Source organism: Haemorhous mexicanus, chromosome 3 (genome assembly GCF_027477595.1).
Source record: "Haemorhous mexicanus isolate bHaeMex1 chromosome 3, bHaeMex1.pri, whole genome shotgun sequence".
Taxonomy (NCBI): domain Eukaryota; kingdom Metazoa; phylum Chordata; class Aves; order Passeriformes; family Fringillidae; genus Haemorhous; species Haemorhous mexicanus.
Window position 1 is genome coordinate 6,431,913 of NC_082343.1, and position 25,385 is coordinate 6,457,297.

At 42.1% G+C, this 25,385-nt stretch overlaps 1 protein-coding gene across 3 annotated transcripts in view; it reads left to right on the forward strand.

Annotated features, from left to right (window-relative positions):
- The first annotated feature begins 20,622 nt into the window (after window positions 1-20,622).
- MACROD2 (mono-ADP ribosylhydrolase 2) overlaps window positions 20,623-25,385 on the forward strand; it is an 851,353-nt gene continuing 846,590 nt past the window's right edge. The window contains exons 1-2 of one of the 3 annotated variants that reach the window (XM_059840665.1): window positions 20,623-20,861; window positions 24,765-24,881. In XM_059840665.1, the coding sequence (XP_059696648.1) occupies window positions 20,816-20,861; window positions 24,765-24,881 (163 nt within the window). In that variant the 5' untranslated portion in view covers window positions 20,623-20,815. The remainder of the gene's footprint in view (window positions 20,862-24,764; window positions 24,882-25,385) is intronic. The other 2 variants (XM_059840666.1, XM_059840664.1) reach the window with 2 other exon arrangements.

A 25,385-nucleotide genomic window follows, 5' to 3' on the forward strand; every position in this document is an offset into this window, starting at 1 on the left:
TATCTGTGATGCACAATGATGTTCATATCTATAGTGAACATTCTCTAGACCAACAATAGAAAAATCTGAGCATTTCTGCAGTGAACTCCTGCTGGATCAGCCTGGTGTTTTGTAGTATTGTCCACAAGGGTCCCAGGATGAGGGAAGAGACGAGAAAGTTGACTCCATGTATCAGAAAGCTTGATTTATTATTTTATGATAGATAATATATTAAAACTATACTAACAGAACAGAAGAAGGGATTTCATCAGAAGGCTAAGCTAAGAATAGAAAAGGAATGAATAACAAAGGTTTGTCTCTGACTGAGACAGTCTGGGCAGGTGAACTGTGATTGGCCGTTAATTAAAAACAACCAGATGAGACCAATCACAGATTCCCCCTGTTGCATTCCACAGCAGCAGATAAGAATTGTTTACAGTTTGTTCCTGAGGCCTCTCAGCTTCTCTCAGCTTCAGGAGGGAAAAATCCTAAGGAAAGTATTTTTCATAAAACATGTCGGTGGCAGTGTTTCTTGAATATTTTTGTAAAGGATACTTTTAAGAACAGAAGTGTTGCCTCAATGGAAATAGAAGTTGTCCCATGCAGGATATAGCTCCTCTACGTGAAGCATTTATTTCAAATGTCTACTGTCGGAACTCAGGACATCCCTCTGGGATCCAGAGTCTCTGGGACCCTTGCCAAGGGGCTCAGAGACCCTGGCACACAGCCCAGAACACCAGGGGTTCGATTACAAACCGTGGAGCAAATTACCACCTTTACAGGAAGAGATAAAAGCCACAGCAGTTCAGATAGTGCAGAAATAAAGTACTCACAGGGTGTAAATGTAGGTTTTGGGATTTTTGGTATAGGGGTTTCTGGGGACAAGATGGAGGGATTTGGGTGTGTCTAGCCTTTCTTCTTCTTCTTCTTCTTCTTCTTCTCTACCTCCATCTTCAGTGGTGATGTTGGCACTTTTACATTGGTTTAGAGTAGAAGCTCACTGTCTAATATAGATGATAGGTATTGGAAAATAACTGTAAATATTGTGCACATAGTTTGTAGTATATAAAGATAACACCGCCCTGGGGGCAGGCAGAGTGCCTCTGGCTGTCCAGCTGAACAGACCTCATCTGGGCAGGGAGAAAATGTTATAGATAAGATGCAATAAACAACCTTGAGACCAAAAAACTGAAGAGCTCTGACTGATCCTTTGAATGCATGGGCTGAAACAGAGACTTTTACCAACAAACCGGGGTCCCAAACCACACGGGACCCCACAGTCTACTTGCCAGGTGTATAAAATCTGAGACTGTGTTTGGTGCTTTCAGTTTAAAGTGCAAACTCAGTCTGTTCATCCTGTTGTTGCCATACGTGCCATGGGATCTGAAACAGATGCCAAAACTATTCTTTCCAAGGAAATACCTACAACCAAAGTGCAACACCTTAGCAAGGGCAATCCCAAGGAATACAGTAATATCAATTTAGATACCCTCTTGAGTGACAGGTTTATGTCAAATAAACATGCACCAAACAAACATGTTTGTACAAGTAAATATTTGGTATCTGGAGATCCCCCTTGACTTGAAACTAGGCATCCATTAAAGCTCTTTAGCCTGTGCTGAACTAGTCTGTGCTAAGCAATACAGTGAGAAACACCTTGACAGATATACATTTTGAGGATCTCGTGCACTGATGATTATGAATGAAATTAATAGAATCTGGAGTACCTGATTTTGTAGTGACATCCCCGGGGGGGAGCTCACAGTGGAAATGCTGGCTGGCTCTGGAAATGAAGGTGCATTAAATGACAGTGACTTGTGATGGGAAGTGAATCTGGTGTGAGTCATCAGAAAAGAGCAACTAGGAAAAACACTTTTAAGGGAAGGCCTTTAACCCATGTACTTAGTGCATATGTAGTCACAAAGGAGTTTCACTCAGACTAAAATTCTTTAAAATTACATCTGGTATTCAAGAGACTTAGGCAAATCAGAAAGCCTTCACTGTGAGAAGTTAAAGTATGTTCTATTTTTGAATTATAGTTAATGTTTCTCCACAGAAAAATATTTTGACCCTGTTAGCATTTAAAGATGAACCTATAACTTTGACAGCTAAATATTGCTTTTGGTGGTAGTGTAAGAATCTGAATTAAAATAGTCAAAACATCTCTCACATTATTCACTCACTCAAAATTCAGGTTTAAAACCTTCTTGGGGATTCATATTTAATATTTAGTTAAACATTGCCAATTATCTTTGGAGCCACGGAATAAAAGAGAACTTTAGTAATTGTCACAAAAAGTGACATGGAACAGCTTATTCCAATGTGAATGGAGATCTGAACATAAGTAATTCTTTTAAAGAATAAAAAAAGAAGTACATTGAAGGTTCCATATCACTCATTAATATTAGTTACTTCCAACATTGATCAGGAAATGTGATCCTCTAAAACTATCTCAAAGAAGAGGCTGTCATTTGGATAATTACATGTGACCCCAATTTTTGCCAGGACATATGTAGAAGTAAACTGATTCTTACAGCTATTCAAATATTTATAAGCTTTCCAGCTGAGTAGTGCTAATTAGACCTTTATACCCTTACAAAGAAAATTTAAAATAGTGCTTTTAGCTTGGCTTTTATAAAGTTTTTATTTCTTTTCCCAAAGATGTCACACAGCAACACAGCTGTAGTGGCATCATGTGCAGAAGCCCAGGAGGTTTGAAGAATAAAGCAGGAGCTGTTCTTTCCATTGCATTCAGCTTTCCTATGGCTGCTGTTTTGCTGGCATTGATAGACTCTAATCCAGGACTGAGGGGTTCAAATTGAATGTGAATGTTTCCCAAGGCCTTTGAGAGTAGCTGCAGAGCAATGGCCTGAACACCAATAGCTACTATTCCACTGTCTGCCAGCTAACTACAACACATTTTTTTGACAAAGAAGATCTTTCAAGTTCTGTTTCTCCTCCCACACTCCCAGAGTATTAGTTTCAACTTAATGTACCTGTTACTTGGTAACATTAATACTAACATGAGATTGAGGTTATTAACATTAAAGGGTTGGTAACATTAGGGTTAATAACAAAAAAACCAAAAAGATGACCTGGAAGTTAACTTGCAAGGAAAAAAAAGTCTGGTTCAGGCTTACATAAAGGTTCTGCTAAGAGAGAGAGGACTTCAAAGCCCTTTGCATTTATTAGTGGCAGGGCTGGATTTGCACCTGAAGCTGCAGAAACTTAAAGGAAGCCACCAGAGGGCCAGTGAAATACTGGTCACTGATAGCCCAGATCAGTTCCTTCTTCTTGTTACTTATTTTCCTGAGGAAAAAAAATGTCTTTTTTGCTCAGCTTGGTTGGAGCTTATGTAAAACAGGTATCTTACTAGAATTAGCTTATATATAATATATACTTTGCTAAATACACTTTATTTCTGAGTAATGGTAAAGAAAAAAATGGTCTAGATGGTTTAGCATTCTAAAAGCTCTAGGTTAGAAAATTTCACTGCCTCAAAAATCCCTCAGACATCCAGCACAGCACCGAAAATCACTATTGACTGCTATATAGATCTAAAACCTGCATATTTCACAGTTAAAATACAGCAAACATTTCAGAAATCTTAATGATTTTCCTCTGTGACTATTTCTTCATTTTGATATACTCACTGCACACTTCCCCACTGAGTCACTTTCTTGGATCATCAAACAATCTATAATCCACATTTTACAGAACGATTTTCAAAAAACAATAACCTGCTCCCAAATGCAAATCAAATGAACAGTGATGAATTGGGCCCACGTTCAATTAAAAGTTTAGGCAAATGCTCAGACATTTTACACCATGGAAGCACTTGTGAATGTGAATTGAAAATTAACCCCATAAGGGATTAAAATGCTGAACTGGAAAGGCAGGTCAAGTGAGCTCCCAGAAATCAAAGGTGACACTTGTATTTATTGATTGATTAGTTGTCCTCTTTAAAGGCAATATTAGAGAAAATTAGACTGGGCATGTATTGAACTTGCATGGCCTGGTTCTGGTAGTGGGGGGGCTACAGGGCTGGCTTCTGCAAGGAGCTGCCAGAAGCTTCTACCATGTCTGGCAGAGCCAATCCCTGGTGGCTCCAAAGATGGATGTGCTGCTGGCCGAGGCTGGGCCAGCTAGAAATGGTGGCAATGCCTCTGTGATAACACATTTCAGAAGAAAGAAAAAAAAAAGTTATTGTGCAGTTGTAATTGCCAGAGAGGAGTGGGGTGAGAACATGGGAAGGGAACAACTCTGCAAACACCAAGGCTGGTGGAAAAGGAGGAGCAGGAAGTGCTCCAGGCACCAGAGCTGGCATTCCCCCACAGCCTGTGGTGAGACCATGGTGAGGCAGCTGTGCCCTGCAGCCCATGGAGATCCACGGGGATGCAGAGATCCACCTGCAGCCCATGGATGAGCTGTGGGTGCCTGGAAAGGGCTGTGGCCCTGTGGGAAGCCCATGGAGAGAGGAGCCAGGGCTAGAGCAGCCTGTCCTTGAAGGACTGCACCCCATGCAGGAGTGACCCCACGCTGCAGGGGTTTGGGGGAATGCTGCCCATGGAATGGACTCACACTGCAGGGTTTGGGGGAATGCTGCCCATGGAATGGACTCACACTGCAGGGGTTTGGGGGAATGCTGCCCATGGAATGGACTCACACTGCAGGGGTTTGGGGGAATGCTGCCTGTGGGATGGACTCACACTGCAGGGGTTTGGGGGGAATGCTGCCCGTGGGATGGACTCACACTGCAGGGGTTTGGGGGGAATGCTGCCCATGGAATGGGCTCACACTACAGGGGTTTGGGGGGAATGCTGCCCATGGGAGGGACTCACACTGCAGGGGTTTGGGGGAATGCTGCCCATGGAATGGACTCACACTGCAGGGGTTTGGGGGAATGCTGCTCACGAGATGGACTCACACTGGAGAAGTTCATGGAGAACAGTCTCCCATGGGAGGGACCCCACAATGTATCAGGGAAACATCTGGAGTGAACATGATATAACTGGTAGAAGTAGAAGAAAGTGTAATTTTTTGTTAAAGATGATGCTTTAAAATTTTGAGACACATCTTTGTAATTCCATTGTCTCACACTGCCAGCATGCTTTACAGAGGGCAAGCAGCATGTGGGGAAAGCAGATACATAAAGCCAAGGCTGTTAACTTGCAGCGAGGTGATGTCTTCCCTTCTTAATCTTTGAAATTCATTCAGTGTGTCCTAGATATGAGAAGAAAAGAAATGATGCACCATTTCTTTCAAAGCAATCTTTATTTTTGAGGTATACACACGGATTTATGTGTATTTCTAGATATTGTTCATCATTCATATTAGCAATAACCGATGTAAAATGACACTCAGTTTTCTACTTTTATTCTTAATATATAGAATTTAAACAGTCTTGTTATGTTGCTGAGCTGTATTTGCAACATTTGTTAAGACTGACATCCCATACATAAAACATCTAGAAATTCAGCTTATCTGCTTTTGAGATGGCACAAATATGTTCACAGATTTTATGAGCTGAATGAATCTGGGCCCCTTTGATTGAAGAAAAGCAGGTTATAATTGGTAGCTGGAAACAGTGTGATCATTGAAAAACATACTCTGTATGTATTGACTTTTAAAAAGCAGGATTAATGGCCCATTCACTGTTTTGAAGACACTTCAATAAGTATTTAAAGATTCTGCTTTATTAGCACTAGGAATTTAGTAATAACAGATATCAGAACTCCAGTGTTTCCAATGAAATCTCATATTTAATGATATTTAATATTTATCAGATTTTCCAGAAAACAAAAAGTAAAATAAGATATAGTTGTGTAGTAAATGTCTTCCATTTACTGCTGTTCATAATTTTGTACCTGTGTTTCTCTATTTTATTTTATTTTTTCTTAAACTGTTCTCATTCAAGGAGGCTTCTCTTTTCCCTGACACGATGCATTTATTCAGCATGCTTCTAGAACTTACAAACCTGGAACAAAACCACTTTTTTCAATAAGTAAGTAAATCTGAAAGACCCTTTCCAAGTATAGTATCTGACAAAATAACTGAGATAAAAGTTCACTGAAAATAAAAGTTCACTGAAATCCTCAAAAACTATTGTTTCATTGAGTGTGCCATGGGCATCACAATCACTTGGACATTTTTTTTCCTGAGTTTTTGCCTGATAGTGTTTCACATTAGCCTGACCCAATTTACCCACATCTGAAAGGCAATGCCAAGTTTCATTCCCTGTGAGTCAGCATAGCCTCCACAGACAGCCTGGGGATGTGTACAGATCCAGTGGATGTAGCTATAGCCTTGTTTTATTATTGCTGGAATTTGACCTGTAAGAAGGAACCTTGCTTCCATTTTTATCCTGCCAAAGCTGTTTCTTAAGCCAAGGAACCCAAATTCTTAATTCTCATAATTCTTAAATTTTTCCTAAGAAAACAAACGAACTCCAACAAAACACATGCACAATTTCCCACCCATCTCCACTCACCAAATACTGTCCATGGCTACTGGTATAAATTTTATTAACGCCCCTCACTGTTACTTCCTGTTTGGAGCTATCCTTGATTTATTTTCTCTTCCTGAAGAAAACTCATAATCAACTTTTCTGTAAGGTAGAATCTCATAAGTCTTTGAAGAAATAAAATTTTAGCATTCCCATTAATATTTCTTCAGAATCTGGAGCACAGTGGCTGGTGCTCAGGTAGTTCCCATTTTAGTTTTTTCTGTCAGGGTGTCACTTTTTCAGCTGATACATGACATCACTTCTGAAAAGGCTTTTGTGACCACAGATGGTATTCAATCATCATTAAAGGTAATGGGCATTTTTGCCTGCAGCATCTGCCCTTTGGGACTAAAAACCTTTTCAGTCTTCTCTCTAATCCTGCTCAGATGCAGGAATATACCAGGAGAATCCAACAAGACTCTGACATCAGACCAGTTTTGATGGGTTTGTACATTTTACTCATATTAAACTAGCATACAAAAAAGTTCAAACATTTTAAACCTCCAACTGTCATTGCTGCATCACTGAAATATTTCATTTAGATAGCAGGGTGTGAAACTGCCTAAAGAGGGTGATGGCCAATTAAGGATCAAAAGAAAGGCAGGGGCAGACCTTGTGTGAGGCTGGAAAATACACACAAAAAAGTCTGCTGGCAGAGTTATATCAATAAATGAGTATTTTGGCAAGGGTTGGTTCATCAAGCCAAGTCAGCTATGCTAACAAAACCACTTTAATATCTTGAAGACTTGTTGTGTCTATGCTGGAGGGACAGTGGAGATCTAATAAAAATAAACCTCAGTGGTGTTTCTAATTTAGAACTTCTTTTAAACTGGGTTTAAATTGGTTTTTCACTAAATAACTCCTGCTAGGATTTCTATTTTCTGGTTTTTCATTTCCCTCTATCCATGATTTGCACTGTGATGACCTCCTTAATCCAGGTTTTAAATCATCTCTATCAAACTAAGATCAAACTATCTCATCTTGTAATTATAATATTATATACTTTGGGTTTTTTTCAGCTTGGCAGCCTTGTTCAAAAATGCACATCATTTATATTCAGGTAAATCCTTATTTGCATGAAGAAGTTCAAGTGCAGCAGCTTTTCTATTTTCCCTGGAATATTTTTCATGTTTGAAACATGTAACCATTCTAGATCACCTTTTCCATAGCTTGTGTTAGTCTATCAAAATCACATTTCCTCTAGGCAATAAACCAGCCTAAAGCTGAAATACTGCCTGTGAGCCTTTGGAGAAATGTAAAGAATTTATCAGTAAAAGTGTTATGTCCCTTTGGCAGTGTCTCAATCAATTATCCTTGTGCCACTGCAGGTATGGCAGGTATATTGCCATCAAATGTCCAGGGTGAACTGGAATACATTCTGTCATTCCATCTCTCATCCACAAACCATTTTAAAGCTAGGCAGATACTGTTATTATGGAAAGGGGAAAATTGTGCAAATTTACTGCAGAGCCCTGCTAGGGCAGATGTGGTCAGACACTGTTAATCTGGTTTTTTACCTTCCCATAAAGGTTGTGGTCTGTACCTTTTAACTCTATCCTAAGTTGTGTGTTTAACTAGAAAAACAGAAGTTGAAACCACAGAACAACTGTTGCTGCTCTTGTGATAGTTGAAGGTGAATATTACCTGCTGCATCTGGGTATAGGGCTTAGTGTTGGGGGACTGATAGAGAGCTGTTCTGTCAGCTCCACTTGAACTAACCTCATTACTTTTGGATTCTTCCCTGAGGCTGTGCCTACCCCATTTCGTACAACTAGAGCAACGTGATGAGACTGAAGTTTTACAGACTTGAGTCTATAACATGGAATACTAATTCATCTTCTTCTTTTCTTTTTTTTTAAGGAGTAGTTGATCTCCCTTGTATAGGAAACTTGTTCAATTGTCCAATTAGATAGCCAGAAGGGGCAATTTATTATTAAGGTCTGAGAAGTCATAATCTAGGAGGGGTTTTTGTCAGTTTCCATCTTTTATGATTAAATAATATTTTTTGGCAACATTCCATATTACTTAATTTTTAGGGTGATGTTAAATAGGGGAAATTATCATCAATTAAGGATGAGCATCAAATCCAGAAATCATCATGAAAATGGTTTTGCTGCCTTACAGAGGCAGTCTAAAATAATATTTTAAAAACCTGGAATACATATTCTGTAAACAGAAAATTGTTAATATTTCACAAACCACAGAAGTGCTCCATGATGAACATAGCATTTTTCTTATTGTTAGCACTGCTATTTACCAATCCAGAAAAGTTAACCTTGTTTTCAAATGCAACTGAGGCAAGGCCCAAAGAACTAACTCAATTATTTAATATACTGGTTTCAAATGGATTGTATATGGATAAACCTGTTTATTACCCCACATGCAAAGCATCAGCACAAAATAAATTCAGTCTAAAATATGTGCAAGTCTCCAGCAGAAAAAAATTAACAATGACAAACTTATGGAGAGCAGCCTGTGATTCTCTTGTTCAGAGATGATACTGTCTCCAATATAGCTGATTTCCAAGAAAAACATTCAAATGCAACTGGATTAAGGCATAAACTAAGACTTTATTTCAAAAACTTGCTACTAAAATAACTGCATCTGGAAGCAAATATTTGATAAGCATTTCTTACATACATCTCAACTATAGCTTAGCACTTGAAATTGAACTCATTTAATAAGTGCCCTGTTCACAAATCACGTCTATGAGGTATTGATTTGGATACCAAAAATGACCAGAAGCAAAATTAATGGCCACTTTGCAAAATGTGGTTGTATTCAAATATTGTTGGGCTGTATGTGGTGAATTTCCATTTCCACCTGATTCCTAGTTTAAGGACCTGGACTGATTCATCAGTCTTGGAGAGACTTTTCAGGTTCCTGCTTTATCAGCAGCAAGATACAAGACATTGATGGTACATGCTGCTATATATAACAGCAGCTTAATGCTATTTCATTTTTCCAATAATAAAAATATATTTCACCACAGTAATGATAGCACATTGTAAGCCTGCATTGAAAATTGCAATTTTTAGCTATCACTTGAGAGAGCACTTATTATAAGAATCAGTCTTTAAGACTCAGGACTTAAAAAATGAGCCCTCATTAGCTCTACCCATTTCTGTGCCCAAATGTATTTCACTGCCCAGTTCTGAAGTGGTGACCAGCTACCAGAGAGAGGGCAGATAATGAGAGATGCTTGGGGTTCAGCCAATTACTAGTAAGTCCATCTGTAGTAAGATGTGTGGCTGGGGGAGGGAGAGCAATTTTTCTGAGGTGGCAGCTGTTTACTGGATTAATTTCTGGGTCCTGGGGGCAAAATGCAGGCAATGTATCCCAGTGATGGTCCTGCTCCTCCTGAGCACAGGACGTGGGTGCTGGACTTTACTGCTGTGTGGAGAGCAGACTGGAGATCTCCAGCGAACACATGGTCTCAACATCTGTGGTGGCCAGGGCTGGGCAACCAAATTGCAAAGGTGGCCAGTTGCACTCTGCCAATAAGTGCATGGGCTTATTCTTCTCTGTGCAAGCTGCCCTCCAGAGAATTGTTTAGATTGTGCCCCATTATAGCCATTGATAAGAGCTGTGAGTGTCTCTGAGATGTCAGCTGATCTCTCTTCTTCCTGCCTGCTGTGTCCTCAAGTGCCACCTCAGTGTCCAGGCAGAAGAGCCACCCTCTGAGCGAGGGCTCGACAGAAGCACAAGTCCCTGCAGGGCTCCCTGGGAGTAACTGGAAATGGTGTCATTGCTTTGTGATCTTCCAGTGTGAACTCCTGGCAGGTTCTGCAAGTCGTTCACACAACTATCCGTGGTGCTGTGCTCTCACCTCCTGGAAGCTCAGGGCACACACCGTGCCTGACCCTCCCTTCCTGTTATTCCTCAGCCGTGTGAGCGGTTCACGCTGATTCTTGCCAAGCTTGGCCAGCCTCATCACCGTGGCACCCAGCAGGGGCTCAGCTCCTGCTTTGGGTCACCCCAGATGCCACCAGAGCCTGCCTTGAGACTCCTGGACACTGCTTCCCAGGTGTGGGCACTAAATGCTCCAGTTCCAAGGGTTCCATTATGCTGCCTGTCCATGCTACCTTCTAATAACTGTGGATGCAATTTGGGTGCTAGTGAAAAATACTGCTACTTCAGACAATTTTTCAAATTTATTAGAAGAAGTAATGTGCAACACAGTTTGTGACTGTTGGAGGGACTAAACCTTCTTCCTGATAAATGATACAATTATGCTTTGAAATGCATTTACTTGTTTAGAAACATTATTTTTCTGTGGTTTAAAAAAAAAATTGTTTTCTGCTTCTGAGAATATGCAAGTTATTGGTAAGCAGGTTCATTTTGTTATAAAACTGTTTTGTTTCTACCCAAACAGAATGTATCTGAGGCAAATAGTCTTAATTTGCTAACTAATTATGTAATTTTTTCCTCTTTTAAATTTTTCTTTTAAAAATTTTAAAAAAATTAGGATAAAATTAAAATACAAGAGATTAAATTCTAATGAGGCCACTTCTGGAAAGGGCTTTCAGGAAGGGATTGCTAAAACAGGAAGAGAAAAAGTAAATTAATTTTCCAGCTTATAACAAAAGGCAGCATAGCAGCACTGAGCTGTAGCCACCTACATGAATAATCGTAAATTAAGTGATGTTTTAGCCAGCTAGCTATCCCTTAGACTGCTATGCATGAGCAGGCAGAAGCTCTTCATTTTCCCTGGAATGGATTATTTGGAGAATTTGCACTATATCAGCCTGAACTGTACTACTTCTTGTACGTAGGCACAGATGGATTAACAACCAGGAGGATATCAGGACCTTTATCAAGCTTGTAGATGACCCGGGGAAGTGGATCCACAGTGCAAACTTCTCGGTGTCCCTGTGCAGTCAGGAAATGGCCTGGGAGCAGGACAGCACTGCAGAGCCATGGGGAAAGGCTGCTGGCTCACAGAGCTCCTCGGAGGAGAGGGCAGTGACCGGCACTGGAGTCCTGCCCAGCTCCCAGCAGGAGGGAGCCAAGGGTTTTAAACTCCCTGCTCTCGCTGGCGCGGTCAGCACCTGGATTTGGATTCACTGTTGCAAAGAACATTTCTGTATCCATAATAAATCATTTTCTCACGGTCAAAATAAAAGGAGGGTTTCATGGGGAGTTCTACAGGAGCAGAACAGAACTCGTAATCAATTCTTGACCAGCTTGAGGAGGAATATAAACAAGCCTGCCTCCTACAGGTCGAGAAATACTTGTGGGACTGGTAAAAAGAATTGCATTGATTTGGGCACGTTGGGAAAAGCTATTAACATACTAGCGACAAAAAGACTGTAACAAGGCAAAAAAAAAAAAAAAGTTAATGGTGATGAGGACTATAAAAAAAATGAAATTCAGAATTGAAACATCTTGTAAGAATTGTGATGCAAATCTCCTACTTTTCTTGTATATCACTGATACAGTAGCTGCTATTTAAGAAGCAATAAATTCCAGTGGGAGGACATTATGGGGAGGACACAATTAACACCATTCAGGCTCAGTATTATTATATATAATAGAAATATTTTTTTAAATTATCTCCTTTAAAACCTGAACTCCCAAAATTTAAATTAATTTTTACCAAGTGATATAAGATAATTGCACTGAATACAATACACACAAACTGTTATGGTAGCCAGGTCATTAAAGGTAAAGCAGTTATTTTTATGACATTTCTGTTCTCCATTCACACCAAACAAATAATTTGGAACAAGTTAATTGAGAGGAAAGTAGTGAAGTGGATATGGTGTATATTGGATTAAGATGGAAAAAAAAAAGAAAAGGAAAATGTAGATATGCTTGTGCAATGCTGGAAGCATTGCAAGAAAAGGAGCAGGAGCATGTGTTGCATTTACAGGGGATAAAAATACACTGTGCTACTAATGGAAAGATGAGCAATAAAGAACACAAAATGTTAGGCAAGGCAAACAAAATGCAAGAGAAGACAAAAGAGTAAAGTAAAATTAGAAAGAAAAATTACTTGGAAAGTAATTAAGTAACTATGCCATTCCTTCAGCAGACACCCTCCACCCCAGCTCCTCCTTTTGCCTCGGACTCTATAAAGACACAGTTCTTTGCCTAAAAGCCACGCTGTCCAGCAGAGTCTGAGGCTAGAGCAGGGTCTCTTCCTGCAATGCAGTGCAAGAAAGTACAGAGTGTGGTGGTATGCTCATGCAGCCCTGTGCACTGTGCTACACCAGCCAATGGAATTGAAATTCCTTGGAGTATTCCTTTAAAGCTGGATTCTAGATGGAAATTTAAAAAGGGTGGTGGTAAACTTCAGCAAATCCAGCCAAGGCTGGGACAGGTGGCCTGGAGAGGCTGTGAATCCACTCCCCCAGGAGGTGCTCAGCACCCAACCTGCCAAATCTCTGAGCACTCTGATTCAACCTTGCTTTGGACTAAGATCTCCTGTGGGCCTTCCAGCCACAGTGCATCCATGATTCCTTCATTTTGTACATGCTGGGATTCTGTTTGTGTCACACACAGAATCCCACCAATGCTCACCAGCACCTGTACTTTCATAATCAAAATGTGCCTTGATATTTGCTTCCAGTCTGTGCACCAAAAGGTGTGTAGGAATGGATGGATTTAACAACAAAATCAATCAAATAGGTGAGAATTGCAACATAAATAGAAGATGCCATGAATAGATGGCATCATTTGGAGGGAATAAAGCTAAACCAAACAAAATAACCAAGCAAAGGAGAGAGATGGGGAAGCAGACTTGAAAATTAATTTAGTTATTTCTTGTTATCTATGAAATACACATATACTTGTAGTGGTATAATTCCACTGATTTTGATGATGCTCGTTCTCTGTTGAAACAAAAATAGAAGATGTGTAACATCTACATTCAAAATAGCCTCAGTTTTTTATCATCTGTTTTGTACCAGCTTTACCCTGTATGTAATTTAAAAATGTTGAGTTATTTTTCCAATTCTTACATCATTTATCTGTCTGTTCATTCTTTCAACTCTCAACCACCTCTTAGCTTTTTTACTCTGTCTGGTGACAAAGTTGCTATAAAAGACAAAACAGAAAAAATAGGAGAATAATGACAGTGGATGCCCCCTCTGGTGAGATCTAGATTTCCTCAGTGAAGAATGTATGACATTCTTTCATTTCAGACACTTGAAAGCTTTCTTTAATAATGCAATTTCAGCCTAATTTAACAATTAGCATGTTAAATGTCCTTTAAAGGTATTCCCATCTTTTATTTGTTTTAGCAACCAATTACTTCCCAGCCCAAGCTGCCCCAGTTCAGCACTATCATGGCACAGCACGTTGGAATAAATCACTTGCCTTCTGCCCTTTTCAGTCTTAAAATAAAAATCCAAGCATAGATGTAGGTGTGTGCAGTCATGAGGGAAGAACAAAAACAAGAAAATGCATGTTTGCCTCTTCTTGTGGTCACCTGGCTTGACTGTTTCTAATGGCAGGATGTTGCTTTTCTGGAAAGAAGACAAGCTATCATTTAAGGAATTCTATAACCAGGGAATATTTTTACTACTGCTGCAGACTAACATTATGCTTTCCTCTGCTAGATGTGATCCCATTTAATTATGTTCTGTCCTTGCAGAGACACTAGACTATCCTGATGCGACTCTCTTGATGATAAGAAGGTTGTACACAGCCTGCTGAGGTCAAGTTCCCAGCAGTCACAGAATACATCAGTGGTGCTGGTGAAGTCAATGGAATTGCTTTTATGTACTTTATGTTTGAACACATGGCTATACCCTGCTTTTTTTTTTCTTTTCTTTTTTTTTTTTTTTTAAACTCTGTTCTTTTCTATTGAGGTCACATTGACTTTCATTCTGTTTGTGCTTTCAATCTTTATTTTTTACTGAGGACATTGTAGGCTGAACAGGAATTCTGCCTTTTCAAGCAGCATACAAGAGAGTAATTTCCTACTTAAAGTTTTCTTCTCTATCAAGTACTTTGTGGAATAAACCTTAGTCCATTCAGATAAATCTTAGTTCATTCCAATACAGAATGACTGAGTCTAAAAGTTACTTCTGTTTCCAGCAGCCACTGGCAGAGGCATGAAAAGGTTTGTGCAAGCCCCACCATCACACCTACAAACACCTGAACTGTGGCAAACTCCAGGGAGGCAGGGTGGCATTCCCCTCCACTCTGCATTGAGTCATCTCTGAGTTGGGACACTTTCCTCTTTTCCTCTCTGAGCCAGGAATAGTTCCAGGAGCAGAAGACAGTTTCAGTCTGGATCGAGTGCTGAATTTTTCAGCTTGTATTTTTATCTCTTCCATATGATGCTGATCCTGGAGAGGAGCCTAAGTTGAACATTCCTGCCTTTTTTCCCCTGCATATGAAAAATCAGGTCTGGGGGGTTATTGTGGAAACTCTGAAAAGTGCTTTCTCTTTTGGCTTTCTCCCTTGCCTCCTTTGCCCGTGGCTGTAATGAACAGCAGCAGTCCCTGCAGAACTCATGGTAACAACATGCAGTAATTATAACATGCATCAGGCCCACATGGTGCACACAATCACACCTGGTATTTCGGAACTCTAATTACGTCTTGGGAAAATGCTCCACTCATTTACATCACCAGACTGAACTGTGTTAAAATACTGCTACACTGGAACAAAGTTTTCAAAAATAGTTGATTTAAAATAGGTCTGACTTCAAAGGATCTATAAAATTCTCTTCTCAAAGTTTATAATGCTGCAACGAATCAAAATTGAGATGTGTATATCAAACTATTAAAAATTAGTCCTGTCATAAGTGTCACTTAATAATGTGTATATATTAGAGTATTTGACTAATTATCTCAACACATTTATGTGTTTAATGTGTTATTTATTTACTATCAAAAATGACAATATCTAGATATAACTAAGACCTTAGTGGTTAAACTGAAACACTGTGCATTTGATTACTTATGAAACAATAGAATCATGAGATCATATCAAAAGACATGTCAAAAGTACAGAAACAATTGTCTTTCTTTGAATAGTTTAGCTATCACCAATAGTTCATATTTAGTTAATTATTTGATGGAACAAAAGATAGTTCCTGACAAAGTGGACAAAAATCAAAAAGCTGTGAGTAACACCAGTATATTGCCTTTCATCTTCATCTCCACTCACCCACTTGGACAAATGGGGCTTGTAGTTACTTGTTTCCTCTTTAGCTCATTTGCCCAAGGCAACAAACCAAAGAAATCACAGGTAACAGTTTATCAAATGCTTTCAGGCAGTTAACTCCCACTCTTCTGTCACTCAGCATCATTTTATTAACAGAACCTTGACCCAGGTGTGCCTTGAGCTTGAAAGTTCAGTAGGTGGATGCAGCTGTCACATGAAAGATGGATGATGTGCATTTTATGTTTTCAATGCATGTTAGTGTAGCTCAGAGTGGACGTGCTAATAAAAGATGACATCTTACCAGAGATATTGCAGGAGCCTTGGGAAAAGGACTCAGAACAGTTCCAGCATGTGATAGGAGTGGACAGGAGGAGAGACTTCCTGGTTAATGTACAGGGGCTGTAAGTTTGTATTTGAATTTCCAGCAGTGGAAACGTGCATGGCACAGGGTTTATTAAAATCAGTGGGACCATGGATAGTGCACAATTTGCTACACAAGCAAGGTTTGAAAAGAATAATGGTGGCTGAAATAAATTTTTATTAAAGATAAATAATTTATAAACACATTTTAGATCATTGTATTGCTCTGTTATTGGTGTAATAAATCAATTTTGTTTAATAGCTACAGATATTATATATTTAAAAAGGCAATTTCACACACATGATGAACAAATTTTTTCTTGACATGTGAAACTATCCACAATGTTCTGTTGCTTTCTGCTTTAATGAGATAGAAACTGAGGAGATAATCTGAATATAGATCTGCATTTTAAATTTTTATCAATAAAATTGATAATTAAATTATGACAATTTGAATCATTTAAGAACTTTTAAGACATCTTAATTTCATATTTACCTTTTTCACTGTATTCAAGGAAAAAATGAACAGTGTAAAAACCAAAGAACTGGTTTCCACTGTAAATAATGAAAAGGGCTGCTTACTCCCATTTTCATATAAATTTTCTTCTTGTTAAACTTCACACCTTTTCTCACAAAAATGCCCAATTTTGCTGCCCATGGCTCAATGTCCACAAACACAGGCCCTGACCCTGCACCACGCTGTGGTTGTGAAGGTGGCACTAATTTGCCCTTCCCTCACAGAATTTTTCTAATGCTTTTAAGACTATCAAGACTTGGAACAGCCAACTTCCACTCCCATCCTCTCTATTTCTCCAGCAACTGACATTTTGATCCTTTCTTTAAAATCTGCATCTCAAACTGACTCTCTCCTGGTGATCCACAGCTCCCACACCACAGCTGGCCCCCACGGAGCCAGGGCTCATCCTGTGGCCCCAAATTCTCAGGTTTCTGTGGTTGAGATGACCTCTGAGGTATTAAAAGTCTCTTTTTTCCCAGCCCCATGACTGCAGAAGAAGTTGAGATTCGTCGGTTCTGCTTTTCAAGGTTGTTTATTTTTTCTTATTTATTACATTCTTTCTGAGATCTGTCCAGCAGGTTGGGTTGTGGCACACTGACCACTCTTGGGGTGGTGTTGGCTTTTTATACTAAGAACTGCGTGTACTTTATTGACAATAATTTTCCAATACCTATCACCTACGTTAGACAGTCTGTCCCTACTCTAAACCAAAAGTGTCACCAGCACAGCAGAAGATGGAGGACAAGAAGAAGAAGAAGAAGAAGAAGGACAGGACACTCCCAGATTCCTCCATCTTGCCTCTTGAACCCCCATTCTAAATCCCCAAATTCTACTTTTTCACCCTGTGACAAATTAACTCTCATTCTACTCTTGTGGCTTGTAAATCCTCACCCAAAGTTGGTAATTGTTTCCAAGGGCTAAAATCAAAGGCACAGGTGGTTTTGACTCCGTGCCAAGGTCTCTGAGCCCCCTGCCAGGGGCTCAAGTCATCCAGGGCAGCCAGAGGAATGTCCTGGGTCCCAACACAAACTGCCTCCTGCAGGGTCCCAGATCTGCTCAGCTTTGCTCTGCAGTGGATCTGCTGTGCCACCACCTTTATTTTGGTCAGGATGGCTCATGGCAGTGGAAATGCTGCACATTTATGCCTTAATGCTGGTTTGTTGGGTGATCCTGCAGTTTGGATTGAGGCTCTAGCTCTCCTTTGGTTCATTTATTCATTTCTGTAGCATAGTATTCACTCTCATATTAATTTACATTTCCTATTATACCTCTAATGGGAACTCTCTAACCAGTCATTACTTTATCCATATGTTAAATGTTCATTTTGCAGCTATTAGTATTCTATCTAGGCGATATATCTCTTAAATACTAATTTTGGACATTGCCCAGTCCTCCTCTGCAGAACGCCACCATTCTGAACCTAGCTCACTAGGCCTTGGATGGACTAAATACTCACAGATCATTAGACCAACACCAATTTTCTGTTAGTGCCAATTTCATGCTCATTTTTTTCTACAGAACTTTTTTAAGCCCTTCTGAGCATTGCTTTAGCCCTCAATGTATACAGCTCACTACAGTGCTCTCAGAAAATAATCTCCCAGTTTGCAGCAGGATTGGTTTTCATCCAAATACCAAAATGCTACTTTTTAGGTGAATTTTCCCACCATGCAGGATAATGCTGATTGTTTCTCTGCCTTCAGGCCTCCAGAATCACCAAATGTAAGAAGACAGGTCATGCTCATATCAGAGGCACAATTTATTGCTTCTTCAGTGGGATCAATTGTATCACCAGCACCTGAAGAAAAAGATGTAAAATGCAGTAATAATTTTCTTACTGGAATTATTACATTTGGACACTTCTATTTTTAAGTTGAAGACCAGTTTTATTCCTGTCTTTTATCTTGTCTTTCATTTGGGTGCTGGTGTAAACATCAGGCTTAATTTTCTTTCCCCTTTTATAGATGTACATACTTGCCTTAGATATTTTCCAAAATTATGGCTTTTGTAGCTGCTTTTACAAATGAAACTGCAGAATGCATGCAGATGGCCTCTACAGGAAGAGAGCTAAGTTTTCTCTTTCTCCCCTTCTGGTCCAATAAACATTGATTTATAAAATGTGGAACAGATCCCACAGGACACCAGAATATTCAGTAGCCTGGTAAATATTCAATGATCTAGGATATGCGTTCAAATATTTGCTCCACATAATAGATGTAAAAAGAAGAAAAGAAAAATTTACCTGTTGGTTTCTCTCTCATTTTTATTATCAAGATGAGAAAATTGTGCTTCACCTGGGCAAAGTGAAGAAACCAGGTAAAGATAGCAACAATCCTTTAATAGGTGATGTAATATGAATGCTCAAATATGCTTTGTAAAGAGGACTCAGTCTGATTTATTAAAAGGTAAACTGGGTTCTTCCCTGCATCACTGAGTGGGATAAGATTAACGATTTCACTGCAAGGAACTGTACCAAGATTAATGGCTATAGCAGAGATGCTAACGTTTGTGTTTAGCAGAAACTATGAGAAAAGAAGTGAAATGTTGCTACTGAAATGTTGCTAAGTTGTACTTCACCTTTCTTTGAAGCACTAGAGTGTGTCACAAGAGAAAAGCCAGTCCTTGACCAGGGGCTGCACACAAGATATTCTAGGTATGAATTACCTGGAATTCCATTTTCCATATGAACAGATGTAGGCCCCGTGTTTAACTTCAGCTGGACATCTCTGTACCCCTGTGAACTGTTCTGAACAGGTGAAGCCGCGTCAGATAATAAGCACAGTGAGGCTGTGATGTGTTCTTTGTCACACCAGCCCCTCCTCACTCCTGCTCTAAGTCAAGCACCTGCTGTGCTCCAGGGCTAAATCCATTCACCTGCATGGGGAAGGGACTTTCCCTCCATGGGGGCACAAGTGAAGCTAAGAGCATCTCTAAGTGGTAGGGAAGCTTTTGTATTTATTTATGTATTTAGTCCATGGAAGTTGGTGTGAAGGAGAAAATTACTCTTGTTACAGAGAAGGCTGGGTAGCACAGAGGCCAAGGTGCCTTCCTTGAGCCTTGGACCCAGGTGGACCTTGGCCTCTGTTGCAGGCAGAGTGATTTTCACAATAGGTGGGACTAAGGGCTGGGGGTGTGGTGTAGGGATCCCAGGAGTCACAGAGAATCAAATAGCTTGGAAACGACCTTCGGGATCTTAGAGTTCAGCCTCTGAGTGAGCACCAGATTGTCAGCTACAATATGGCACTGACACGTCCAGTCTTTTCCTAAACACCTCCAGGGGTGGTAACTCCACCACCTCTCTGGGAAGCCCATTCCAATGTTTAATCACTATTTCTGCGAAGAAATTCCTCCCAGTGTCCAACCTGAACACCTCCCTGGCCCAACTAATGACTATGTCCTCTTGTCCTGATGCTGGTTACACGGGACCACATGGCCGCAGCCTCCTTTCAGGGAATTCCAGAGAGTGACAAGGCCACCTCCGAGCCTCCTTTTCTCCAGGCTGAAATCCCCAGCTCCCTCTGCTGCTCCTCACAGCACTCGTGCTGCACACCCTACACCCGCTCTCTTGCCCTTCTCCGCACACACCAGCTCAGCCCCGCTCCCGGAACCCTCAGCCCGGCATCTACAGCTCCAGCACCCGTTTTTACACCGCCCGGGGCCGTTTCCTGCGTCCCGGACGCTCCAGGGCCGCACGGGCGCCGCGGGCCCGCGGGAGGCGCTGGCGAGCGGGCGAGCCGGGCCAGGCTCGGGCCCGGGCCCCGGCGCTGTCGCTCGGCAACAGCCCCGCCGCCCCGGGCACAGCCCGGTACCGCCGCAACCCGGAAGCAGAGGGGCGGAGGAGGCGGGCGAGGGGCGGCGGCGGGGCGGGACGGGACCGGGGTGTCCGCCCGCTCCCTCCCTCCCTCTCGCACCGCGGGGGCTCCGAGCGCCAGCGCCGCGCAGAGCGCGCAGTGTCGCACCCAAGCACCCGCCACGCCGTGTCCCCGCACCACACAGTCCCCCCCAGATCCTGCCGACACCGCGCTCAGGCTCCTCCTGGTCGGTGCGGGAGGAGGAGGAGGAGGAGGCGGCTGCTGAGCGGCGGCTGCCGGAGCCAACGGGCGGCGGGGAGCGGGGCGGGCGCTGCGGGGGTGTCGGGGTAGAGCGAGGCGTGACCCGGCTGACGGGCACCGTGCGGCGGGCGCGGAGCCGGACCCGGACCCGGCGGGATCAGCGGCAGCAGCGGCGGCGCGGGGCGTCGGTATAGCTCGGCTCTGGCTCTGGCGCGGCGTCTCCTCCACCCCCTCGTGAGCCTGGGGAACCTGCAGCTCAAAGCCGCCGCCAGCCACACCACCATGTACCCCGGCAACAAGCGGAAAAAGCTGTGGCGGGAGGAGAAAGGTATTATCGCCCTTCCCGGTGGCCGGGCCCGCTCCTCCCGCCTTGTAGCCCACGTTGAGCCGGGAGGGAGCGAGTGAAGGGCGGGGGGTGGTCCCGGTGCCTCCAGAGCCGCCGCCGCTGCACCGGGGGGTGTCCGGCAGCGCTTGCCGCCGGCCGCGGCTGAGGGGACGGGGTGGGGAAGGGGGAACTCCGCGTTCTCTGCGTTCGTCCTGGGCTCTCCTGGCCGAAGCAGCCTTCATGGCAGCCCGGGCGTGCGGGAATTGGGGATGTTTCCCTCACACCTCGCTGTATCCGTGAGGAGCGGAGCCCCGGGGCGGAGGGAGGGCGGTAAACAAGCCCGCTCCGGAGGGCTGCCCGCCCCCAAGTCACCTTGTGGGAGTGTGTCAGGCCGAAAAGTTGGGCACATGCTCTCGAAACGTGCTTTTTCTCCTTTCCATGGGTTTGTTTTCTGAGGGGAAGCGTGGTTTGTTGGGATCATTGTAGTCGCTTTGGATTCTAGCGTCGTTCAGCCGGGGTGAAATGTTTGGGGCATGGGAGTCTCAGAGCACCCCTGCGTCCCATCTTTTCAACTATTTATGTGTTTTGATGTATATTTTAAGGACCCCGACCTGTGTATTCTCAGTTTATAAAGCCTCTAAGCCAAACTCCAGAGCACACAAACTGTGGGCCAAGCATTTGATGCATTTTGTTTGAAGTTTGTATTGATCCAGGGAGACCAATGTAAAAATTAAGAAAAAAATTCACAGTGTGGAAGTGCAACGTTTCTATCTGTGAGGAGGAGAGCTTCTTGCCCAGTGTGTTCCAAATAATGTAGTAATAGATGAGGAGAGGAAGAAATACCGATGAGAGGGTCATATTTTAACTTCTCTTTTTTCCTTCCATCACCCTTGTGACTGTTTCAAGCTGAGAGGGCAGAAGACCAGTTCAGTGAACAGGGTTCAAGTGCACATTTCTAAGGAAAAATTGTTAAAAAAGAAATGAACTTATTTTTCTGCAGGGTAGTTGCTCCTGTCAAACTCCTCTCAAATGAAATTACTGTTTTTCTTTCAAACCATCTTACAATCCATGTTTCTGTAGTAAAGGTGAAGCAACAAATTTCTATCTGGCAGAAGTTTCTGTTTTCAGTGAAGAAAGTACAGTTCAGTTGTCTCAAGCATTGTTGATGTGTGGTCAATTACAAGCGACTTTTCCCTTAATGCTGTATGTTTCACCTTTGAAAAATACAAGAGGCAGACCGGGGAAAGTTACTGGTAGGCTCTAGTGAATGTTATTATTACTCCCACTTGTCTATATCAGCTCTGTTGCTCTCTGTGTGAATTCACAGCCTGGCAGGTGAACTCAAACCATTAGTTAGGAGGGCAGAGTGGAGGGCCTGGAAACTGGAGCTGCTGTGACACACTTTTGGTGTCTCAGTCTGTTATGAGGATGGTGGTCTCCATCAGCATGGGGATGTTGCTGAATCCAAATCAGTGCTGCTGAAGGTTTTCCATCCAGGATGCATTTTTGTAGCTGGCCACAATTCCCTGTCTTTTTGCCCAGTGAGAACGAAGAGCATTTGCCAGTCTTCTGCTCCAGTAACTGTTCCAGCACCATGCTGATGTTGGCCCCGAGTACTTCGAGAGAGGAGGGCAGAAAGAGCTTCTCTCTTCATTGCTGGCATTGCCCTTCAGTTTTTAGCCTTGTGGGACTGTTCTTATCAAGTACCTCCTTTACTAGAGAGGAGAACTACAGAAGCCCAACTTCCTTCCTTTTTACCCAGTCAGTACTTTGGAAATCAAATCTTGTCAGGTCTGCCTTCACCTTTCTCGAGCACCCCTGAACCCCTGCAAAGCTGGCTGTGCTCACTGGCTCTGTTCTTCCCATGAAGATCTGAGTGCTGTTGCTCTCAGCCTTTTATATTCTGAAGCACTTCTTAAAATGAAAAAAGCACTGATTGCTAAATACTGAGTTCAAACCCATTGACAATATGCTTGCTTTTCTTAATTACTTTCTTGGTAATTAAGGCTTGGTCCACATCCTCTCAGGGGAGTTCTTCCATGAGGACAGCTGAAACAGAGCAGGAGCAGGAGTGGAGGTGATTTCAGAGCCTTAGACAAGGGACTGGGCTGCCTGCAAACTTCCCAAGTTTCTGCCACAGGCAGAAAACTGCTTGCAGTGAAGGCTGTTGGGAGCATCCTCGGGGAGGATGTGAGACTCAATTTAAGTTCTTGCTGCTGACTCACACCAGCAAACTTCTGTAAAACCTTCCCGTAGAGAAAAACTTGTGTTTTGAAGGCACAGGACTGGCTCTGTCACCTCTTCAGCAAAAGGCACCGAGACTGGCTCTGTTTGTCAGTCCCTCAAAACTGACATTGCTCTCTCAGGTCTGCCCACCTGGAGGACTTGCAGTGTGCATGTCACATACTTGGAGTTTGCTATGCCTGGAGCTTGGGATGGGTACCCAGCTGTGCAGAATGGTGACCCTCATCAGTCAGTTCTAATGGCAGGTGTAAATATCCCTCTGAGATTAGATACCAGGCTGAATAAGGAGAGAGAAATGTTTTTGTCAACAGAAGAAATTGGTAATACTGTCAAAAAAACCAAAATGAACTTATTTGGTTAAGGAAGGCTGTGCTCAAAACTTGCCTTATTAGACTGTGCTGACTGCAGCCTACATAATTAGGAAACTTTATTTTGAAGAAACACAAAAGAACCCCAGACCAGACCCCAGTGATTTTCTCTCTTGGTTTTTTAAGATTTGATCTGAGAAGCAGTTTCTGTGTTCATGTTTTGCTGTTTCTACTTGGGATGAAAATGTTCTTTTTATGTCTGCCTAGTCCTTTATGTAAAATGCAAATAATATAGGTCTAGCCTTTCCCCACACCCTTAAAAGCTCAGTCACTGAAGAGCATTTATTACTGATTAACATGTCAAGAAAAACTGTTAGTGTGATTAAAGTAGCACAGTGCTACTGGTAAAATTTGAGTAGAGTATGGCTGTTGTGATGTTCTCTACTGGTCTTTTTCTTTTCCCCTCTTCTTTTGGGAGGGAAAAAGCTCCCCATCTTGTGCTGAGCTAATACTAAGCTTGATGAAGTAGGGAGGGAAAAGAGGATGCGACTGCAAAAATGAGCTGAAGTGCTGGGGTTGCTTGCAGTTTTGGGTCATTGGGATGGCTTTTTTTTTTTTTACTGTAAAAGTCCATTTATAGCAGGGTCTGAAGAAGAGTGAAGTTGGCAGTTGCTGTCATACTTGTGCGATGTTTGAGGCTTTACTTTTCACTAAACATCTGAAAAAAGAGGTGGTGACATTCTCAGTAGAAAACAAAAACAACTGTCCATATGTATTTTAGTGTGGTAACCAGCTAATCCTATTAATATGCAAATGAAAATCTCTAAAGCTAAACTTGCTTTTTTTACCACCCCAGACACCTAGCAATCGACAAAACGTTTTCTGTAGCTCTGATCTCTTTTGTTATGCAGTAGCATTTCATTAATTTCCCATCATGTTCCCTGCCTTTACTTGAACTTTTGTTTTTTTGAGTTGTGGTTTACAAATGCAAAACCTACCGAACAGACTTTCATACCTGAAAATTCCCTATAAAACAATTCCCTACTAATTCTCTGATACAGGAATTAAAGTGGCAGGAAGAAGAGGCAGCACAGTAGTGATGTGGGGAGGAAACCTGGGCAGCCCAGAGTGTGGGGAAGAGGTTTTAACTTAGCTGGGATAGCCAGAAACAGGCGTGTGCAGTTGTACAGATGCACCATGATCAGCTCCTGTTGTAACTCCCTGCATCACTCATGCTTGGTCCCCTCAAGTGGCATTTCATTCATCAAGGGCAGTGCATTGGTCACTGTGGCTTATCTGCAACAATGTATGAAAGCTTGCAAAACTTTTTTTTATTTCTCTTTCCCCTGAACAGAGCGTTTGCTGAAGATGACCTTGGAAGAAAGACGCAAAGAGTACTTGGGGGATTATGTTGCGTTAAAAACTATTCCAACGTGGATGGAAGACTTAAAAAGTAAGAGTGAAAGTGATGGTAAGTGAAGTGGGGGAGTCTTAAAATATAGAGCACTCTGTTTTCTCAGTCTGAAGTTAGTTCTAGGAAGGACAAGACTTAGAACCTGTGTTGTTTTGAACAGTGATAGCCTAAAATTGGGACGGGGTGAAAAAAAGCCAGCAAGATTTCTTAAAGCCTCACTGGTGTCCCAGAACTCTGTTGGTATCCCCAGATGGAGTCACTAACTCTTAAGTGTGTGAAATAGATCTTCTCTGCATGAGTCTTTGCAGATAGTCCAGCAGTCAGTCATGCCTAAACTTACTGAGCATAATGGTAATGGGAACCTGGGCAAAACAATGCTGCAGGTGCCCCAACAGCACAGGGTAAGTGTGCAAGTTGAGTTATTTTCTAAGAATCCAGAAACTGGAAAAGATGGGGCCTCCCTTGCATTGCGTCCTGCCTGCTTTCTTAGGCTGAGGAACATCAGTCTGGCCAGGATTAACTCCAGTTTCCTTTGCATGTGCAGCCTTATCATGGTTGTGA